This window comes from Scyliorhinus torazame, chromosome 18 (genome assembly GCF_047496885.1).
Source record: "Scyliorhinus torazame isolate Kashiwa2021f chromosome 18, sScyTor2.1, whole genome shotgun sequence".
In the NCBI taxonomy this organism is placed as follows: Eukaryota; Metazoa; Chordata; class Chondrichthyes; order Carcharhiniformes; family Scyliorhinidae; genus Scyliorhinus; species Scyliorhinus torazame.
The window spans coordinates 76,294,656-76,315,984 of NC_092724.1; the positions used below are offsets into that span (position 1 = coordinate 76,294,656).

Consider the following 21,329-nt stretch of genomic DNA (forward strand, 5'->3'; position numbering starts at 1 on the left):
TCTGGCGATTGCCCTAAGAGCGGCGAGGGGGTGGAAAGGAATGATTAGGGGAGGGGTGGAACACAGGGTCTCGCTTTATGCAGACGACCTGCTCTTGTACGTATCGGACCCACTGGCCGGGATGGACAGTATACTGGGAATATTGAGAGAATTTGGCCGGTTTTCAGAGTACACACTGAACATGGCTAAGAGTGAGATGTTTGTAGTGCAGGCGAGGGGCCGGGAGAATAGGTTGAAAGGGCTGCCATTTAGGTTGGTCGGAGAAAGTTTCCGATACTTGGGGATAGAGGTGGCGCGAGACTGGGGCAGGCTGCACAGGCTAAATTTGACTAGAGTGGTGGAACAAATGAAGAGTGAGTTTCGGAGATGGGATGCACTCCCGCTGTCACTTGACGGGAGAGTGCAGACGGTAAAGATGACAATCCTCCCAAGATTCCTGTTTATTTTTCAGTGCCTCCTGATTTTCATCCCGTGGTCCTTCTTCAAAAGGGTCAACAAGATTATTATGGGCTCTGTCTGGGCGGGAAAGTCCCCGCGGGTGAAGAAAGCGATGCTTGAGAGGAACCGTAGCGAGGGGGGGCTGGCGCTGCCGAACCTTAGCAACTAATACTGGGCGGTCAACATAGCCATGGTAAGGAGTTGGATGGTGGGTACGGGGTCTATTTGGGGGCAGGTGGAGGCAGCTTCGTGCAGGGGCACCAGTTTGGCACGGATCCCCTACCGCTCCCACCGGCCAGGTACTCCACCAGCCCGGTGGTGGTGGCAGCCCTGCAGATCTGGGGCCAGTGGAGGAAACATGTGGGGGAGGTGGGAGCATCGGTCTGGACTCCATTATGCGACAACCACCGATTCGGCCCCGGGAGCATGGACGGTGGATTCCGAGCATGGCGGCGGGCGGGGGTGGGGAGGATGGGCAATATGTTCTTGGGGGGAAGCTTCGCGAGCATGAGGGCCTTGGAGGAGAAATTCGGACTAGTAAGGGGGAATAACTTTCGGTACTTGCAAGCGCGTGACTTCATACGCAGACAGGTCCCATCCTTCCCATGCCTCCCACCAAATGGGATCCAGGATAGAGTAGTTTCCGGGGAGAGGCAGGAGAGGGGAAAGTCTTGGATATTTACCAAGAACTCATGAAAGGGGAGGAGTCCCAGACAGGGGAACTGAAGCTCAAGTGGGAGGAGGAACTCGGCGAGGAGATGGAGGCGGGGGTATGGGCGGAAGCCCTGAGTAGGGTAAATTCAACTGCAACATGTGCTAGGCTCGGCCTGATTCAGTTCAAGGTTGTCCACCGGGCCCACGTGACGGTGGCCCGGATGAGCAAATTTTTTGGGGGTGGATGACAAGTGTGCTAGATGCACGGGGGGACCAGCGAATCACGTCCACATGTTTTGGGCATGTCCAAAACTTAGGAGGTATTGGGAGGGATTTGCGGACGTCATGTCCCAGGTACTGAAAACTAGGGTGGTGATGATTCCAGTAGTGGCAATTTTTGGGGTCTCGGAAGACCTGGGGGTCCAGGAGGTGAATGAGGCCGACGTCTTGGCCTTTGCTTCCCTGATAGCCCGGCGACACATACTGCTGGCATGGAGGGACTCAAAGCCCCCGAAGACCGAAGTATGGCTCTCGGACTGTCGAGCTTTCTTGGTCTGTAAAAAATTAAGTTCGCCTTAAGAGGATCTTTGTCAGGGTTCGCCTGAAGGTGGCAACAATTCATCGACTTCTTCGCGGGGTATTAAACATCAGCGGGGGGGGGGGCAATAAATATGCGGGTACTGTTTATGAGAGAGGTTTGGTTATTTGCACTATGTTTTTGTTGATATTTGCACATTACTGTACACTGTAACTGTTTAGAATGCCAAAAATACCTCAATAAAATTGTTTATTAAAAAAAAATTAAAGAGTAACCATTTCAAGCACCCACTATTAGCATCAAGCACATTTAGATGCAGAATAAGGCTCGCTCCACATATCTCCCTTAACTCCATTACAACAGTGATCCTTAGTTACAAACTCGGAACATCCTGTTGTCTTTCTGAGCAGGATGAGCAGTTGTTACTAAATTAGGAGTAGCTTTGCACTGCTTATCAATTGACCGGATTCAGACTACCAAAACGTAACTCGCGTAGCCCCTCTACAGTCTTTAGTCTGTGCTGGGTTTGAATCCAAGTGCCAGTAATGAAAAGCTAACTCAGTAACTCATTCCGCCACCAACTTCTGAAGTTGCGGTATTTTACATTTAACTTTGATCTGTGCCCTTCTTCTTACCTCTTTCAATTCAAAGGAGATTGTCTGTGGGTTGATTGAAGAGCCATAATTAATTTCCATCTGTGGGAATCTTGATCCATCGGATGGGTGCAAGGAACGCATTGTTTGGATTATCTTCAGAGAAATCCTCAGGTGCTCATTCTGCAACAGATTAAAACTTCTACAGATCAGATATGATTATAGTGTAAGAATATCATCAAATAACAGACAGCACACCGCAAACATGTTCATAAGATCATCAGAAATAGGAGCAGGACAGGCTGTCACGATGATGCAGTGGTTCGCACTGCTGCCTCACGGCGCCAAGGACCTGGGTTCGATCCCAGCACCGGGTCACTGTCTGTGTGGAGTTTGCACATTCTCCCCGTGTCTGCGTGGGTCTCACCCCCACAACCAAAGATGTGCAGGGTAGGTGAATTGGCCATGCTAAATTGCCCCTTAATTGCATAAAAGAATTGGGTACTCTAAATTTCTTTTTTTTTTAAATAGGAGCAGGAATAGGCCATTCAGCTGATTGAATCTACTCTGCCATTCAATAATAATAATCACTTATTACAATCACAAGTAGGCTTCAATGAAGTTACTGTGAAAAGCCCCTACTTGCCACATTCCGGCGCCTGTTCGGAGAGGCCGGTATGGGAATTGAACTTGCACTGCTGGCAATGTTATGCATTACAAGCCAGCTGTTTAGCCCACTGTGCTAAACCAGCCCCAATAAGCACATGGCTAATCAGCCTCCACTTTCCTGCTTGCTCACATCCCATAGCCATAGACTCTTGTCGTTAAAAAATGTCTAAATCAGCCTGCAATATGTTTAATGGCTCAGTTCCACTGCTCTCTGGGGAATATAATTCCAAGGACTAACAGCGTTCTGAGAGAAGAAGTTCCTCCTCCATCTTAAATAGGAGACCCCTCATTTTTAAACTGTGCCTCCTAGTTCTAGATTCTCCCACAAGGGGAAACATTCTCTCAGCATCCACGCTGTCAAGTTCCTTCAAAATCCTTTGTGTTTCAATAAGATCACCTCTCATTCTTCTAAACTCCATTGAATCTTCCCAACCTTTCCTCATTAAAAACCTTTTCAGCCCAGGAACCTTTTTTAAAAAAATGTTTTTATTCAAGGTTTTTCAATAACTTTACAGAACACTCCAAAAAAGAAAATAATACAACGAAAACAGGGCAATATGCCAACAAAAGAAAACAACTTAACCCTCTAAACGCTGAACAATTTAACACCCAATCCAAAGCAAAGTGGGGCATGTGCCCCTCTCCCTCCATTACCCATTTCTGAATCATCAACACATTTGCTGCCCAGTAGTAGTTGCACAGGTTCGGCAGCGCCAGATTGAGCTTATGCAAGACCCCCCCCAACTCTTAGCCACCTGGATACCCAAATACCGAAAACTCCTCTCCACCATCTTAAGCGGCAGCTCCTCCAACCTCCTTTCCTGGCCCCTCGCATGCACCACAAACAGCTTGCTTTTCCCCACGTTGAGCTTGTATCCCGAGAAGTCTCCAAACTCCCTAAGGGTCTGCATGACCTCCCCCATCCCCTCCACCGGATCCGCAATGTACAGCAGCAGGTCATCCGCATATAGTGAGACACGGTGCTCCTCCCCACTCCGACCCAACCCCTTCCAGTTTCTTGACTCCCTCAATGTCATGGCCAGCGGCTCAATTGCCAGGGCATGCAGCAGGGGGGACAGGGGGCACCCCTGCCTCGTTCCATGGTACAACATAAAATACCCTGACCGCAGCCGGTTCGTCGATACACTCGCCACCGGGGCCTGGTACAACAATTTAACTCATCCTGTGAACTCCTCCCCGAACCCAAACCTGCCTAACACCTCCCACAAATACTCCAACTCCACCTGGTCAAAGGCCTTCTCCGCATCTATCGCCGCTACCACTTCTGCATCCCCCCCTCTGAGGGCAACATAATCACGTTCAGGAGCCTCCGCACATTCGTGTTCAGCTGCCTACCCTTCACAAACCCCGTCTGATCCTCATGTATCACTCCCAAGACACAATCCTCAATTCTAGTGGCCAAGACCTTCGCCAACAACTTGGCATCCACATTGAGGAGCGAAATCGGCCTATATGAGCCACACTGCAGCAGGTCCTTATCCCGCTTGAGGATAAGCGAGATCAAAGCCTGCGACATCGTCTGGGAATTCCCTTTTCCTTCGCCTCATTAAAGGATCTCAGCAGCAACGGGCCCAACAGTTCCGAGAACTTCCTGTAGAACTCAACCGGGAACCCATCCGGCCCCGGGGCCTTGCCCGCCTGCATACTCCCCAACCCCTTAACTAGCTCCTCCATCTCGGTCGGGGCCCCCAAACCCTCTACTCGCCCCTCCTCAACCCTTGGAAACCTCAGTTGGCCCAGGAACTGCCGCATCCCCCCGCCGGAGGTTCTGACTCGTACAAGTTACCATAAAAGTCCCGAAAGACCTTTTATTTTAGATGGACTCCGCACCGTGTTCCCCCCCATCCCTGATTAACCCAATCTCCCTAGCCGCCTCCCTCCTCCGCAGCTGATTCGCCAACATCCGACTCGCCTTCTCCCCATACTCATACACTGCTCCCTGTACCCTCCTCCACTGGGCCTCAGCTTTCCCCGTGGTCAGCAAGTAAAACTCCGTTTGGAGGCTCCGGCGCTCCTTCAACAGCCCCTCCTTGGGGGATTCCGCATATCTCCTATCCACCCTCAGTATCACCCCCACCAGTCTCTCCCTCTCCATCCGCTCCCTCTTCTCCCTGTGAGCCCTGATTGAAATTAGCTCCCCCCTGACCACTGCCTTCAGAGCCTCCCAGACCACACTCACCGACACCTCCCCATTATCATTGACCTCCACATATCTTTGGATGCACCCCCGAACCCGCCCACAAACCTCCTCGTCCGCCAGCAGTCCCACATCCATTCGCCACAATGGGCGCTGGCCCCTCTCCTCCCCCAACTCCAGCTCCACCCAGTGCAGGACGTGATCCGAAATCGCAACGGCCGAATACACCGCCCCCTCCACTCTCGGGATCAGCGCCCTGCTCACCACGAAAAAGTCTATTCGCGGGTAGGCCTTGTGCACATGGGAGAAAAAGGAGAACTCCCTCGCCCTTGGCCTGACAATCCTCCACGGATTCACTCCCCCCACCTGATCCATAAACTCCCTCAGGACCTTGGCCACAGCCGGCCTCTGACCCGACCTCGACCGAGACCGATCTAATGCCGGGTCCAGTACCACATTGAAGTCCCCCCCGTCCCCCCCCCCTGACTAGCCATCTCCTTTTTTAGGCCAGCCACATGCCCGCGCCTCCCGCACTCTCCAGCCCCCCAGGCGGAGGCACCCCGCCCCCGACTCTCCCTCTTTCCTCCAACTCCCCCTCAGTCAGCACAGCAGCAGCCCAGCAGCCCCCCCCCACCCCCACCCCCCTGGCCAAGCAACTGCTTAATCTGCTCACCCTATTGCACTCCCGTTAGTCAGCTGACTCCTGCTGACCCCGGACGCTCCCTCCTCTGTCTCCAATCCCCCTATTGAATTCCCCCTCGAAGTCTCCAGCCTTCCCCCCACCAAAGTGGGGCGGCCAAAGACCCCCCCCCCCTCTACTCCCCCGATAAACTGATGTGGACACCCAGCCAGTACCGCTTCCCGCATCAGACCCCGTCCCCGCCTTTCCGTGGGAAAAAGCCCGTGCTCCCTGCCTGGGCTGACCCCGCCCCCTGTGGCACAGCTCCTTTCACCTGCTGCGTTGCCCCAATCCCCAAAGGCCGAAGGCCACAGGCCCACACCCCCTCCAAGCAAGGGTGGGGAACAACCCCCGCCCCAAACAAGCACACAGACAGAAAAAACATCGCCCCCTCCCACTCACCAGCATCCCCCATAACACGCTACAAACCACGAATTTGAGTCCAACTTCTCATTTAAGATAAAGGTCCGCGCCTCGTCCGGCGTATCAAAATAGTGGTGACAGTCCTGATACGTGACCCACAGCCACGCCGGCTGTAACAGCCCGAACTTCACCCCCTTTCTGTGGAGAACCGCCTTGGCCCAGTTTAATCCTGCCCTCTTCTTGGCCAGCTCTGCACTCCAGTCCTGCTAAATGCCGATTTCAGCATTCTCCCACCTGCTGCTCTGCTCCTTCTTCGCCCATCTCAGGACACAATCCCTGTCGGTGAAGCGGTGAAACCTCACCACCACGGCTCTCGGCAGCTCATTCGCATGCGGCCTCCTCGCCAGGACTCTGTGAGACTCCAGCTCCAGGGGCCTCGGGAAGGCTCCCGCGCCCATCAGCGTACTCAGCATCGTAGCCACATACGCTCCAGCATCCGACCCCTCCTCGCCTTCAGGGAGACCCAGAATCCACAGGTTCTTTCTCCTTGACCTGTTCCCCAGATCCTCGAACTTCTGCCATTTGTTATGCAGCGCCTCGTGCGCTTCCACTTTGACAGCCAGGCCCAGGATCTCGTTTTCATTATCAGAGGCCTTCTGCTGCACCTCCTTGATCGCCGTCCTCTGCATCTTCTGGGTCTCCACCAGCTTTTCAATCGACGCCTTCATAGGGGCCAACATCTCCGCCTTCATTTCCGCAAAGCAGCTTCTCAAAATCTCCTGCTGCTCCTGAGACCACTGAGCCCACGCTGCCTGGTCCCCGCCTGCCGCCACCTTGCTTTTTCGCGCCTGTTCTCCTCTCTTCTCTAGTGCCACTTTTTTGACCGCTCCGCTCCTGGTCCACTCAATACAGTGCTGGGGGAACCTCACTGCTTCGTTCCCACACCGGGAATCATCGTCCAAGTGCCGCTGGGGCTCCTTAAAAGGGCCCAAAAGTCCATTCTCGGCGGGAGCTGCCAACCGTGCGACCTACCCAGGCATAGCCGCAACCGGAAGTCCAGCCCAGGAACCTTAATGAATCTTCTCTGCACTACTTCCAATATAATTATATCTCTCCTTAATTAAAGGGACCATAATGTACACAGTACTCAACTTTTATATTCTACCCTCTTGCAATAAAGACCTTTGCCTTCCTAATTACTTTTTATAGCTGCATGCTTACGTTTGTGATTCGTGAACAAGGATACACATACCCCTCTGTACTGTGCATTCTGCCATCTCCATTTAAATAATCTGTTTTCTTCCTGCCAAAGTCGATATGTTCATATTTTTTCACATCATACTCCATCTGCCAAATTTTTGCCCACTCATTTAACCTATCCATATCCCTTTGCAAATTTTTTCTTTCCTCCTTGCAACTTGCTTTGCTACATATTTTTGTATCATCAGCAAATTTGGCTCCAAATTGTTTGTCCCTTCAGGTAAAGGTAAAGTCGCCATAGTTCCAGATGACCATAGACTGCTTTCCCCTTTGAGGGAGAAGAGCTGACTGGTGGTGATTTAACCTGAGGATCACCACACCTCACGCGATGGGCAATGTTGAGAAGGCAGGACCTTCATGAATAACCTCGGCCTGTACGGAATTGAATCTGGCTGTTAGCCTTGTTCTGCATCACAAACCAGCTGTCTAGCCCACTGAGCTAAACCGGGCTCCTTCAGCCGAGTTATTAATATACATAATAAATGCTTGAGGCCCCAACACAGCTCCCTGTGGAACTTTACTAGTTAGTTTACCAACCTGAAAATGACCCATTTTTATCCTGGTCGTCATTCTCCATTTGGGAGACTTTGAGTGGCACACCCCCGCCGGCAGTGGGATTCTCCATCCCGGCAGACGGCCAATGAGGTTTCCCATTGTGGCGACCCCTATGCCATCAGGGAATCTGTGGGCGTGAGTGCGTTGCTGACGAAATGGAGGATCCCGCCAACGATGAATCCAACCCTATGTTCTCCCGTGTCATGTGAGAGTACTTTTAAGACATGGATGTTTAAGCAATGTACCTTTAAGAAAACAGCGATGTCAGAGAGTGGGTGGAGCTGAGGTCAGGTCAGCCATTTTGCAGTTTAGTTTTGCAGTTTTGGAGGAAAAGAGCTGGGTGTGTGTCTGTGTTTTGCAGTGAGCTGGATCTCTGCCATGAAAGACTATCTCTGGATCATTTGGGTGATTTAAACTTATAATAGTGAAGCCTTTAACCTGATGTGATTTTGTTTAAAGGTGTTAAGTCTCTTGGAAGTTTGAAGGAACATTTTAAGGAATTATTTACTGTTGCAATATTTTCTGAGTTATCTTTGAAGTAAGGGGTGTTTCGAGATCCAATGTTTATTGAAGATGTTAAGTTGAGTTCATGGAATAAACAGTGTTTTGTGTGTAAAAACCCACGTGTCCATAATTGTAATCCCACACCTAGGGAACAAGCCGTGTGCTAGGAAAAGCAACAAATCCATTAAAGGGAGAGGTTGGTTGAACTCCATGATACATTTTGGGGTTCTGAAAACGCCTCGCCCATAACAATTGGGGGCTTGTCCGGGATAAAAGTCTATCTATTGGATTGGCTTTTGTGAAGTTAAAGACAGTGAAGGATTGTTACTTTTCCGGTGTGGTATTTTAGTTTAAGTGGGGAGAGTGTTGTGAACAATGCCTCTTTCAGAGGCTCAGAAGTTTTTGGGTAGTACCTTATGGACAGAAACGAAAAGCAGACTGTTAGATTTGGCAAGAACATTGCAGTTAACATTACCTGACAAAATGCGAAAAGAGGAGGTAATTCTGGTGGTGGTTAAGCATTTAAAGTTGCCTGAGATAGAGTTTGACTCATTGGAAATGGCAAAAAATTCAGTTGCAAATTAAACAAATGGAACATGAGAAAAGATTAAAGCGGCTGGCATACGAGAGTGAGAGAGAGGAAAAAGAAAGAGAGAGAAAGGAAAAAGAAAGAGGAAGAGAGAGAGAGAAGAAAAAGAAAGAGAAAGAGAGAGAGAGGAAAAAGAAAGCGAAAGAGGGAGAGAGGAAAAAGAAAAGGAGAAAAGAAAGAATAGCCCGAGCAGCAGAAAAAGAAAGGGAGATGCAGATCAGGGAAAAAGATAAAGTGAGGGAGTTTGAACTTCAGAAAATGGCCATGAAACATGACAATCAGTTAAAATTGGCAGACATAAAGGGAAACGTACAGTTGGATGATAGTGATGAGGATAGTGAGAAAGAGCGTCATAGTCGAAGGCTTGGTGGCAATCTATTTAAATATGTCCAAGGTTTGACGAGAAGGAAGTGGAAGCCTTTTTCATTTCATTTGACAAGGTAGCTAAACAAATGAAATGGCCACAGGACATGTGGGTGTTACTGATTCAAACAAAGCTGGTAGGTAGAGCTAGTGAAGTGTTTGCATCACTACCGGAGGAGGTATCTGGAACGTATGAGGAGGTGAAGAAATCCATCTTAAGTGCATATGAGCTAGTGCCTGAAGCTTACAGACAAAGGTTTAGAAATTTAAGGAAAGAATTTGGTCAAACATACATGGAGTTTGAAAGGCTCAAACAGAGTAATTTTGATAGGTGGATAAGGAATTTGAAAATAGACCAAACATATGAAGCTCTCAGAGAAATTATATTTTTGGAGGTGTTTAAAAATTCAATTCCTGATGTAGCGAGAACTCATGTGGAAGAACAGAGGGTTAAAACTGTGAGATTAGCAGTGGAAATGGCAGATGATTATGCATTAGTTCATAAATCAAAGCTTGGTTTCCGACAGGGAGAGAGAGGAGTTGAACACGTGGCTACAGGGATGGTGCAGGAGCGAGCGTTTCAGATTTCTGGATAATTGGGGCTCATTCTGGGGTCGGTGGGACCTCTTACAAACGGGATGGTCTACACCTGGACCAGAGGGGTATCAGTATCCTGGGGGGGGAAATTTGCTAATGCTCTTCGGGAGGGTTTAAACTAGTTCAGCAGGGGCTTGGGGACCTGAATTGTAGCTCCAGTATACAGGAGGGTGAGAGTAGTGAGGTTTCAAAGTTGCAGGAGTGTACCGGCAGGCAGGAAGGTGGTTTAAAGTGTGTCTTCTTCAATGCCAGGAGCATCCGGAATAAGGTGGGTGAACTTGCGGCATGGGTTGGTACCTGGGACTTCGATGTTGTGGCCATTTCGGAGCAGGGACAGGAATGGTTGTTGCAGGTGCTGGTGTTTAGATATTTCAGTAAGTGCTGGGAAGGTGGTAAAAGAGGGGGAGGGGTGGAATTGTTATTCAAGGACAGTATTACGGTGGCAGAAAGGACGTTTGATGAGGACTCATCCACTGAGGTAGTATGGGCTGAGGTTAAAAACAGGAAAGGAGAGGACACCCTGTTAGGGGTTTTCTATAGGCCTCCGAAAAGTTCCAGAGATGTAGAGGAAAGGATTGCAAAGATGATTCTGGATAGGAGCGAAAGCAACAGGGTAGTTATTATGGGGAACTTTAACTTTCCAAATATTGACTGGAAATGCTATAGTTCGAGTACTTTAAATGGGTCTGTTTTTGTCCAATGTGTGCAGGAGGGTTTCCTGCCAACGAGAGGTGAGGCCATATTGGATTTGGTACTGGGTAATGATCTGGGTGTTAGATTTGGAGGTAGGTGAGCACTTTGGTGATAGTGACCACAATTCGATTACGTTTACTTTAGTAATGGAAAGGTATATACCGCAGGGCAAGAGGTTTATCTGGGGGAAAGGCAATTATGATGCGATGAGGCAAGACTTAGGATGCATCGGATGGAGAGGAAAACTGCAGGGGATGGGCACAATGGAAATGTGGAGCTTGTTCAAGGAACAGCTACTGCGTGTCCTTGATAAGTGTGTACCTGTCAGGCAGGGAGGAAGTGGTCAAGCAAGGGAACCGTGGTTTACTAAAGCAGTCGAAACACTTGTCAAGAGGAAGAAGGAGGCTTATGTAAAGATGAGACATGAAGGTTCAGTTAGGGCGCTCGAGAGTTACTAGTTAGCTAGAAAGCACCTAAAGAGAGAGCTAAGAAGAGCCAGGAGGGGACATGAGAAGTCTTTGGCAGGTAGGATCAAGGATAACCCTAAAGCTTTCTATAGATATGTCAGGAATAAACGAATGACTAGGGTAAGAGTAGGGCCAGTCAAGGACAGTCGTGGGAAGTTGTGCTTGGAGTCCGAGAAGGAGATAAGAGAGTTGCTAAATGAATATTTTTCGTCAGTATTCACACAGGAAAAAGACAATGTTGTCGAGGAGAATACTGAGATTCAGGCTACTACACTAGAAGGGCTTGAGGTTCATAAGGAGGAGGTGTTAGCAATTCTGGAAAGTGTGAAAATAGGTAAGTCCCCAGGGCCGGATGGGATTTATCCTAGGATTCTCTGGGAAGCTAGGGAGGAGATTGCTGAACCTTTGGCTTTGATCTTTAAGTCATCTTTGTCTACAGGAATAGTGTCAGAAGACTGGAGGATAGCAAATGTTGTCCCCCTTGTTCAAGAAGAGGAGCAGAGACAACCCCGGTAACTATAGACCAGTGAGCCTTACTTCTGTTGTGGGCAAAATCTTGGAAAGGTTTATAAGAGATAGGATGTATAAACATCTGGAAAGGAATAATTTGATTAGAGATAGTCAACACGGATTTGTGAGGGGTAAGTCGTGCCTCACAAACCTTATTGAGTACTTTGAGAAGGTGACCAAACAGGTGGATGAGGGTAAAGCAGTTGATGTGGTGTATATGGATTTCAGTAAAGCGTTTGATAAGGTTCCCAAAGGTAGGCTACTGTAGAAAATACGGAGGCATGGGATTCAGGGTGATTTAGCAGTTTGGATCAGAAATTGGCTAGCTGGAAGAAGACAAAGGGTGGTGGTTGATGGGAAATGTTCAGTTACTAGTGGTGTACCACAAGGATCTGTTTTGGGGCCACTGTTGTTTGTCATTTTTATAAATGACCTGGAGAACGGCGTAGAAGGATGGGTGAGTAAATTTGCAGATGAGACTAAAGCCGGTGGAGTTGTGGACAGTGCGGAAGGATGTTACAAGTTACAGAGGGATATAGATAAACTGCAGCGCTGAGCTGAGAGGTGGCAAATGGAGTTTAATGCAGAAAAGTGTGAGGTGATTCATTTTGGAAGGAATAGCAGGAAGAAAAGTACTGGGCTAATGGTAAGATTCTTGGCAGTGTGGATGAGCAGAGAGATCTCTGTGTCCATGTACATAGATCCCTGAAAGTTGCCACCCAGGTTGAGAGGGTTGTTAAGAAGGCATACGGTGTGTTAGCTTTTGTTGGCAGAGGGATTGAGTTTCGGAGCCATGAGGTCATGTTGCAGCTGTACAAAACTCTGGTGTGTAATTCTGGTCGCCGCATTATAGGAAGGATGTGGAAGCATTGGAAAAGGTGCAGAGGAGATTTACCAGAATGTTTCCTGGTATGGAGGGAATTTCTTATGAGGAAAGGCTGAGGGACTTGAGGCTGTTTTCGTTAGAGAGAAGAAGGTTAAGAGGTGACTTAATTGAGGCATACAAGATGATCAGAGGATTGGATAGGGTGGACAGTGAGAGCCTTCTTCCTTGAATGGTGATGTCTAGCACGAGGGGACATAGCTTTGAATTGAGGGGAGATAGATACAAGACAGATGTCAGAGGTAGGTTCTTTACTCAGAGGGTAGGAAGGGCGTGGAATGCCCTGCCTGCAACAGTAGTGGACTCGCCAAAACTAAGGGCATTCAAATCGTTATTGGATAGACATATGGACGATAAGGGAATAGTGTAGATGAGCTTTAGAGTGGTTTCACAGGTCAGCGCAACATCGAGGGCCGAAGGGCCTGTACTGCGCTGTAATGTTCTATGTTCTATCAGTTTCAGCCGGTGAGGGATAGAAACTGGGGACATGAGAAATACTCAAATGGTAAAGGAAAAGGTGATCTGATGGGAGACAATAAAGAGAGTGTACCTCAGATTAAAAAAGAAATCCAGGAGGGTGGAAAAGAAATTAAAAGTTTCAAATGTTTTCACTGTAATAAACTAGGCCATGTAAAGTCACAGTGTTGGTGGTTGAAGAAAAGCCCTGGGAAGGCTGATGTGGTAAAACAGGATAGGACAGTGGGGTTTGTTAGAGTGGTAAAGGAAAGCCCAAGGGAAGCGAAGGAGGTGCAAACGATTGTACAGCCTGATCAAGAGGTGATTGAGAAGAAGGTGCCAGATGTCTTTAATGAATTTACTTGTGTGAGTAAAGTTTACTCATGTATATCAGGAGGAGCAGGTAAAGAAGTCACAATTTTAAGAGATACAGGGCCGAGTCAATCTTTAATAGTAAGAGATGAGGAATTATGTAGTTTGGGAAGAATGTTTCGAGAAAAGGTGGTGATATGTGGAATTCAGGGTGAGAGGAGTAGCGTTCCATTATATAAGGTAAAGCTGGAAAGTCCAGTGAAGAGTGGTGAAGTGGTAGTAGGAGTAATAGATAAACGATCTTGTACAGGAATACAGTTTATCTTGGGTAATGATATAGCTGGATCGCAGGTGGGAGTGATGCCTACTGTGGTTGATAAGCCAGTGGAAAATCAGTCAACTGAAGTGTTGAAGGACGAATATCCTGGGATTTTTCCATATTGTGTAGTAACAAGGTCGCAAAGTCACAGGTTAAGACAAGAGGAGAAATCAAAGAGTGAAGATGAAGTTGAAGTGCAATTATCAGAAACGATTTTTGATCAGATGGTTGAAAAAGAACAAGAACAGGTGGAGGATGAGGCGGATATTTTTAGTTCAGGAAAATTGGCGGAGTTACAACAGAAAGATGTAGAAATAAAACGGATATATCAGAAAGCACATGCGGAAGAGGAATCTGAGAGTATACCAGAGTGTTATTACCGCAAAAATTATGTCTTGATGAGAAAATGGAGACCTGTACATATGCAGGTGGATGAAAAGTGGGCAGGAGTTCATCAAGTAGTATTGCCGGTAGGGTACAGAAAGGAGGTGTTGCGAGTTGTACATGAGGTACCAGTGGGAGGTCATTTGGGAATAAGGAAAACTCAAGCTAAAATCCAGAAACATTTTTATTGGCCTGGACTACATAAAGATGTAGTTAAATTTTGTCAATCATGTCACGCATGTCAAGTGATAGGGAAACCTCAAGCAGTGATAAAACCAGCGCCCTTAATACCCATTCCAGCATTTGAGGAACCTTTTACAAGGGTCCTAATCGATTGTGTAGAACCGCTTCCTAAAGCAAAAAGTGGGAATCAATATCTTTTGACTGTAATGGATGTGTCTACTAGGTTTCCAGAGGCCATTCCAGTACGTAATATTACAGCTAAAAGGATTGTGGAGGAGTTACTTAAATTCTTTACTAGATATGGACTACCCACAGAAATTCAATCGGATCAAGGAACAAATTTTACTTCAAAGTTATTCAAAGAGGTTATGTGTAGCTTAGGAATAAAACAATTTAAATAAACTGCGTACCATCCAGAATCGCAGGGAGCGTTAGAAAGGTAGCATCAGACATTAAAGACAATGTTGAGGGTGTATTGTCAAGATTATCCAGAGGATTGGGATGAAGGAATCCCATTCGTATTGTTTGCAATTAGGGATGCACCTAATGAGTCTACCAAATTTAGTCCTTTTGAACTAATTTTTGGTCATGAGGTAAGAGGACCACTTAAATTGATTAAGGAAAAATTGGTGGGTGAGAAATCGGAAATTACACTTTTGGATTACGTATCAAATTTTAGGGAACGATTAAATAGAGTAGGTGAATTGGCTAGGCAACATTTGAAAGTTGCACAAAATGTGATGAAACGGGTAGCGGACAAGAAATCCAAAGTTCGTAGTGGTAGCCTTTAAAAGCTAGGTTTTGTGGACCGTATCAGATTGAAAGGAAATTAAGTGAGGTGAATTATGTGGTAAAAACACCAGATAGAAGACTCACCGAGTGTGTCATGTGAATATGCTTAAAAGGTACTTTGAAAGGGAAGGAGAGAAAAGTAGGTTTTAATGATTCTAACTCAAAGTGACGAACCAAATCCAGATGACTGTGAATTTGACATACCTCAAATTAAATTGGAAAATGAGAATGTTCTTAAAAATTGGGATGAATTGTTAAATTACCTTCCACAGGAAAAACGAACTGACCTGAAAGAGCTATTGATATCGCATGGGCAAGTTTGTAGAGCTAAATTGGGAAGTACTAAAATGGCTATACATGATGTAGATGTGGGAAATGCTGTTCCTATCAAACAACATCCATATAGACTTAATTTACTTGGAGTATAGTGTTCAACTTGGAGTATAGTGTTCAATTCTGGTCGCCACACTACCAGAAGGATGTGAAGGCTTTCGAGAGGGTGCAGAAGAGATTTACCAGAATGTTGCCTGGTATGGAGGGCATTAGCTATGAGGAGCGGTTGAATAAACTCGGTTTGTTCTCACTGGAACGAAGGAGGTTGAGGGGAGACCTGATAGAGGTCTACAAAATTATGAGGGGCATAGACAGAGTGGATAGTCAGAGGCTTTTCCCCAGGGCAGAGGGGTCAATTACTAGGGGGCATAGGTTTAAGGTGAGAGGGGCAAGGTTTAGAGTAGATGTACGAGGCAAGTTTTTTATGCAGAGGGTAGTGGGTGCCTGGAACTCGCTACAGGAGGAAGTGGTGGAAGCAGGGACGATAGTGACATTTAAGGGGCATCTTGACAAATACATGAATAGGATGGGAATAGAGGGATACGGACCCAGGAAGTGTAGAAGATTGTAGTTTAGTCGGACAGCATGGTCGGCACGGGCTTGGAGGGCCGAAGGGCCTGTTCCTGTGCTGTACATTTCTTTGTTCTTTGTTCTTTGTTAATCCTTTAAAATTGGCATAGGTTAACAGAGAGATTGAGAGTATGCTGAAGAATGGCATAATTGAAGTGGGTTGCAGCCAATGGAGCTCACCCATAGTGATGGTAGCTAAACCAGATGGTACCCAATGGTTGTGTGTGGACTACCAAAAGGTGAATGCAGTTACAAGAACGGACTCTTATCCTGTCTCACCATTGAAGGATTGCATGGAGAAAGTGGGACAATCTGCTTTTATTTACAACTTCCAGACATGGAAAGCACATTTAAAATATCGTATGGAGTTCTTCGATCGACTTCAGGAGGCGGGTTTTGTGATGAACCTAGCCGAAAGTGAATTTGGAGAAGCCCGAATCACTTTCCTTGCGGAGTTTCTGATACCTTCAAGGCAAAGGGAAATAATGCGATTTCTTAACATGAATGAATTTGATCGAACCCTTGTGCAAATGTTTTGTGGCGTGATTACTCCACTGATGGACTTGCTAAAGAAACCTAAAAATTGTCAATGGACAGCGGACTTTCAACAGGCATTTGACTGCCTGAAAGCTGTGATCACCAATGCTCCTGTATTGGAGAATTGCAAGGGACTCTGTGGTCAGATTGAACTAAATTATCTGATTCTGAAGAGAAATGCCGAGGCATAGAGAAATGGACGGATCGTGCAGAGACTTTGTTCAAAGAGACTGTCAATCGAGAAGGATTTCGGTTGGAGGAAGAACAACAAAGAAAAATAGACGATATTATTATACCTGTTTGCGTGTGTTGTTTTTTTTAAAAAACGAAAAGGTATATTTACTGTGTACGTTTCTCAGTGGATGGTGCAAAAGTGAAAAATGAAACCATCTTGAAGTTGATGGTTTATTTTTTTTTCTTTGGGGAAGTGAGAGTACCTTTAAGACATGGATGTTTAAGCAATGTACCTTTAAGAAAACAGTGATGTCAGAGAGTGGGTGGCGCTGAGGTCAGGTCAGCCATTTTGCAGTTTAGTTTTGCAGTTTTGGAGGAAAAGAGCTGGGTGTGTGTCTGTGTTTTGCAGTGAGCTGGATCTCTGCCATGAAAGACTATCTCTGGATCATTTGGGTGATTTAAACTTATAATAGTGAAGCCTTTAACCTGATGTGATTTTGTTTAAAGGTGTTAAGTCTCTTGGAAGTTTGAAGGAACATTTTAAGGAATTATTTACTGTTGCAATATTTTCTGAGTTATCTTTGAAGTAAGGGGTGTTAAGAGATCATGGAATAAACAGTGTTTTGTGTGTAAAAACCCACGTGTCCATAATTGTAATCCCACACCTAGGGAAAAAGCCGTGTGTTAGGAAAAGCAACAAATCCATTAAAGGGAGAGGTTGGTTGAACTCCATGATACATTTTGGGATTCTGAAAATGCCTCGTCCATAACACCCGCCAGAGCAGAATTGCTACTAACCCTGGGAGTGCAAATCCCAAAGCAATTCAGTATCCCTCGCAAATTTATGCATGCCATCGAATACAAAGTATTCCCAAAGAAATTCTGCTATCGAGCCGCCATTTTGAACAGGTACCCCGACAGCGAAGTCCCACTGCTGGCCAACCGCTGCACCACAAATCAGTCCCCACGCCCCCACATTGCAAAGCAACCCATCACCCCCAGGGAACCTCGATGCCCCCCTTCTCCCAAGTATGGGGGTGACCCCTGACCCACTCTTTCCCCCCCCCCCCCATGGAACACCTAAATAGGGAGATACCCCATAGGGACCCCTAAATGGGAGCCCACCCCCCCATCCTCCACCCCCTCGGGGACCGCTAATGTTTCTCCCTGTGTGCGCAACTTTCCGGGTGCTCCGGTTTCCTCGCACAGTCCAAAGATGGGCAGGTTATTTGGATTGGCCATGATAAATTGCCCCTTAGTGTCCAAAAGATTAGTATCCCTGTTATCAACTTTGTTTTATTGAGCAGATTTACAAACTATGTGGTACATGCAGATAACCATACCGTGGTTTTTTCATTTAAAATAATCAAATTTTCCTGATCGACTGCGATAAGGCAAGGAGTTGGAATCTGATGCTCACTGGTCTTCTTTGCCACAAAGACGTTGTAACCAAACAGGGGCATAGATGTCACTGTACCTGAGCAGAGAAAAAGAGAAGGTTAAGTTCCGTTCTGAGTACGTATATAGCGAGCAGAGAATGGTAAGGAATCAGGATTGTCTCACTTGGCTGTATCATGCTTCTTGTCCAGTGGACTGTTTTGACCTGTATTAGTGCTGCTCATGACATTCAAACATATTTGAGACACTTTATACCTCATGTAGGCCTTACAACAATGGAAATGTAGCCATCTGAAAATTCTACGCTATAACAGGAGCATATTCTCTTGATTCCACCATGGTCAGTCACTCATTTAACATATAAACTGCTCAAAAAACAACAATGTCTCTAGGAAGAAGAGGGAAGGACAATGAAAGTTAAGAAATACCATCATACGTTTGCAGTCACTAGCTCAGAGACGACACTTGATGCTGGATTCTCCGATTTTTAGGCTACGTCCAGAGCATGTGTCTAGTCTTCCGACCAAAAAGTCGTCGCCGCCCCATACCGATGCTCCGCCATTGGGTGGCTAGCAGCTGCGCCACGTAAAGCCCCGGGTTTTACCTGCAGATACGGACGGAGAATTGCCGGGTCTGTGGCCACGCATGCGCACGGTGACGACCTGCAGCAGTCGCGCCGTACAACATGCCGCCGGCTGCATGCTGCATACTCAGTGCACTGGAAAGCTTGTGAGAAAAACTGTGTACACTTCCAAGGCACATGGAGGAATTTGACACCATGTTGGCACAAGGCTTTGCATAGATTTTGAAGCCCACTCTTTCCAACATAGTGGTGACCTCCATCAGCATACCTATGGAATTCACCGTAATACAGCAGTTGATGGCCAATGTCAAAGCTTCCATGCTAAATTACCCTTAGTGTCCAAAAAGATGTGTAGGTTAGATTAAGAGCAGGTGAGTGAGCTTGGGTGAAGTACTCTTTCAAAAGGTAGATGTAGACTCGATGGAACAAATGGCCTCCTTCTGCACTATAGGAATTCTATGGTTCTATGAATATTAATAATAGAATTCATTAATAAATCTGGTATGAACGCCAGTCTCAGTAATGAGACCATTGAAATGATCGCTAATTGTTGTGAACCCCAAGGAAATCTGCCACCCTTACATGATCTGCAAATATAAAATAAAAGTAGAAAATGCGAGAATGGTTTTGGTCAAGGGTCACTGACCTGAAACTTGTTTTGGAGCGCCGAGGTGCAGAAAAACAGAACGAGAACGTAAAGGTAATAATCTCCACATTACTACTTGAGCCATGAGCTAATTGGCACAGGGTCAATAAGATTGAGGAGGTAAATGGGCGGCTCATTGATGGGTGTGGGAGGAATGGGTTTGAATTCATAGGACATTGGCATCAGCATTGGGGTTCCGATCGGACGGTCTTCATCTAAATCATGCTGGGACCAGAGTCCTGGCGAATCGTATAACTAGGGCTGTAGATACGGCTTTAAACAAAATAGTGTGTGGGATGGTTCAGTTACATGGAAAATTAGAAAATCAATTTTAAAGGAGAGGGTAGAAGTGCAAGTTAATAAGGAGGATTTTCAACTAGTTAAAGGAATCAAAGGCTCAGGAGAGGCTAGTGAAGTTTCCAGACCACGTAATAGAACAGAGAGTATTGAAGGTAGCTGGAATCTTACCTCAGGCAGAGCAAAAAAGGTGACAAGTGTCAGAAGGGAGGTGGTCAATGCAGAATCGAGGGTGTTGTACCTAAATGCGCGCGGTATACGGAACAAGGTAAATGAGCTTGTGGCGCACATTGAAATTGGCCGGTACAATGTTGTGGGCATCGCAGAGACATGGCTGCAAGGAGATCAGGGCTGGGATCTAAATATCCAAGGATATATGGATCCTATCGAAAGGACAGGCAGATGGGGCGGGGCTGCATTGTTAGCAAGGAATGAAGTTAAATCGATCGCAAAGAGTGATATAGGATCAGAAAGCATAGAATCTCTGTGGGATCTCTGCGTGGGTTTCCTCCGGGTGCTCCGGTTTCCTCCAACAGTCCAAAAATGTCCAGGTTAGGTGGATTGGCCATGATAAATTGCCCTTAGTGAGCAAAAGGGTTAGGAGGGGTTATTGCGTTACGGGGATAGGGCGGAAGTGAGGGCTTAAGTGGGTCGGTGCAGACTCTATGGGCCGAATGGCCTCCTTCTGCACTGTATGTTCTATGTTCCATGATACAGTTGAAGAACTTCAAAGGTAAAAAGACCCTGATGGGAGTTATGTACAGGCCCCCCGGCAGTAGTTAGGATGTGGGGCAGAAAATAAATCAGGAGACAGAAAAGGCTTATATAAAAAGGCAATATTATAATAATCATGGGGGACTTCAATATGCAGGTACTGGGAAAAGCAGGTTGGTGGTGAATCCCAAGAAAAGGAATTTGTGGAATTTCGAAGAGATGTTTTTTTGGAGCAGCTTGTGACAGCCCACTAGGGAATAGGCAATTCTGGATTTGGTGATGTGTAATGAGGCAAACTTGATTAGGGATCTTAAGAACAAAGAAAAATTACAGCACAGGAATAGGCCCTTCGGCCCTCCAAGCCTGCGCCGATCCAGATCCTCTATCTAAACTGTCGCCTATTTTCTAAGGATCTGTATCCCTCTGCTCCCTGCCCATTCATGTATCTGGCTAGATACATCTTAAATGACGCTATCATATCCACCTCTACCACCTTCGCCGGCAATGCGTTCCAGGCACCCACCACCCTCTGCGTAAAGAACTTTCCACGTTTATCTCCCTGAAATGTTTCCCCTTTCACCTTGAACTCGTGACCCCTAGTAATTGAGTCCCCCACTCTGGGGAAAAAGCTTCTTGCTATCCACCCTGTCTATACCACTCATGATTTTGTAGACCTCAATGAGGTTCCCCCCTCAACCTCCGTCTTTCTAATGAAAATAATCCTAATCTACTCAACCTCTCTTCATAGCTAGCGCCCTCCATACCAGGCAATATCCTGGTGAACCTTCCCCAAAGCATCCACATCCTTTTGGTAATGTGGCGACCAGAACTGTATGCAATATTCCAAATGTGGCCGAACCAAAGTCTTATACAACTGTAACGTGACCTGCCAACTCTTGTACTCAATACCCCTTCCGATGAAGGAATGCCTTCTTGACCACTCTATCGACTTGTGCAGCAACCTTCAGGGTACAATGGACCTGAACACCCAGATCTCTCTGTACATCAATTTTCCCCAGGGCTTTTTCATTTACCGTATAGTTCGCTCTTGAATTGGATCTTCCAAAATGCATCACCTCACATTTGCCCGGATTGAACTCCATCTGCCATTTCTCCGC

General features: G+C 46.7%; 1 protein-coding gene across 1 annotated transcript in view; it reads right to left on the reverse strand.

The window, feature by feature from the left end:
- LOC140395321 (unconventional myosin-XVB-like) overlaps positions 1 to 21,329 on the reverse strand; it is a 344,508-nt gene that overhangs the window by 8,409 nt on the left and 314,770 nt on the right. The window contains exons 23-24 of the mRNA XM_072482943.1: positions 17,917 to 18,050; positions 2,266 to 2,406 (exon numbers count right to left, since the gene is read on the reverse strand). Coding sequence (XP_072339044.1) covers positions 2,266 to 2,406; positions 17,917 to 18,050 — 275 coding nt within the window. The remainder of the gene's footprint in view (positions 1 to 2,265; positions 2,407 to 17,916; positions 18,051 to 21,329) is intronic.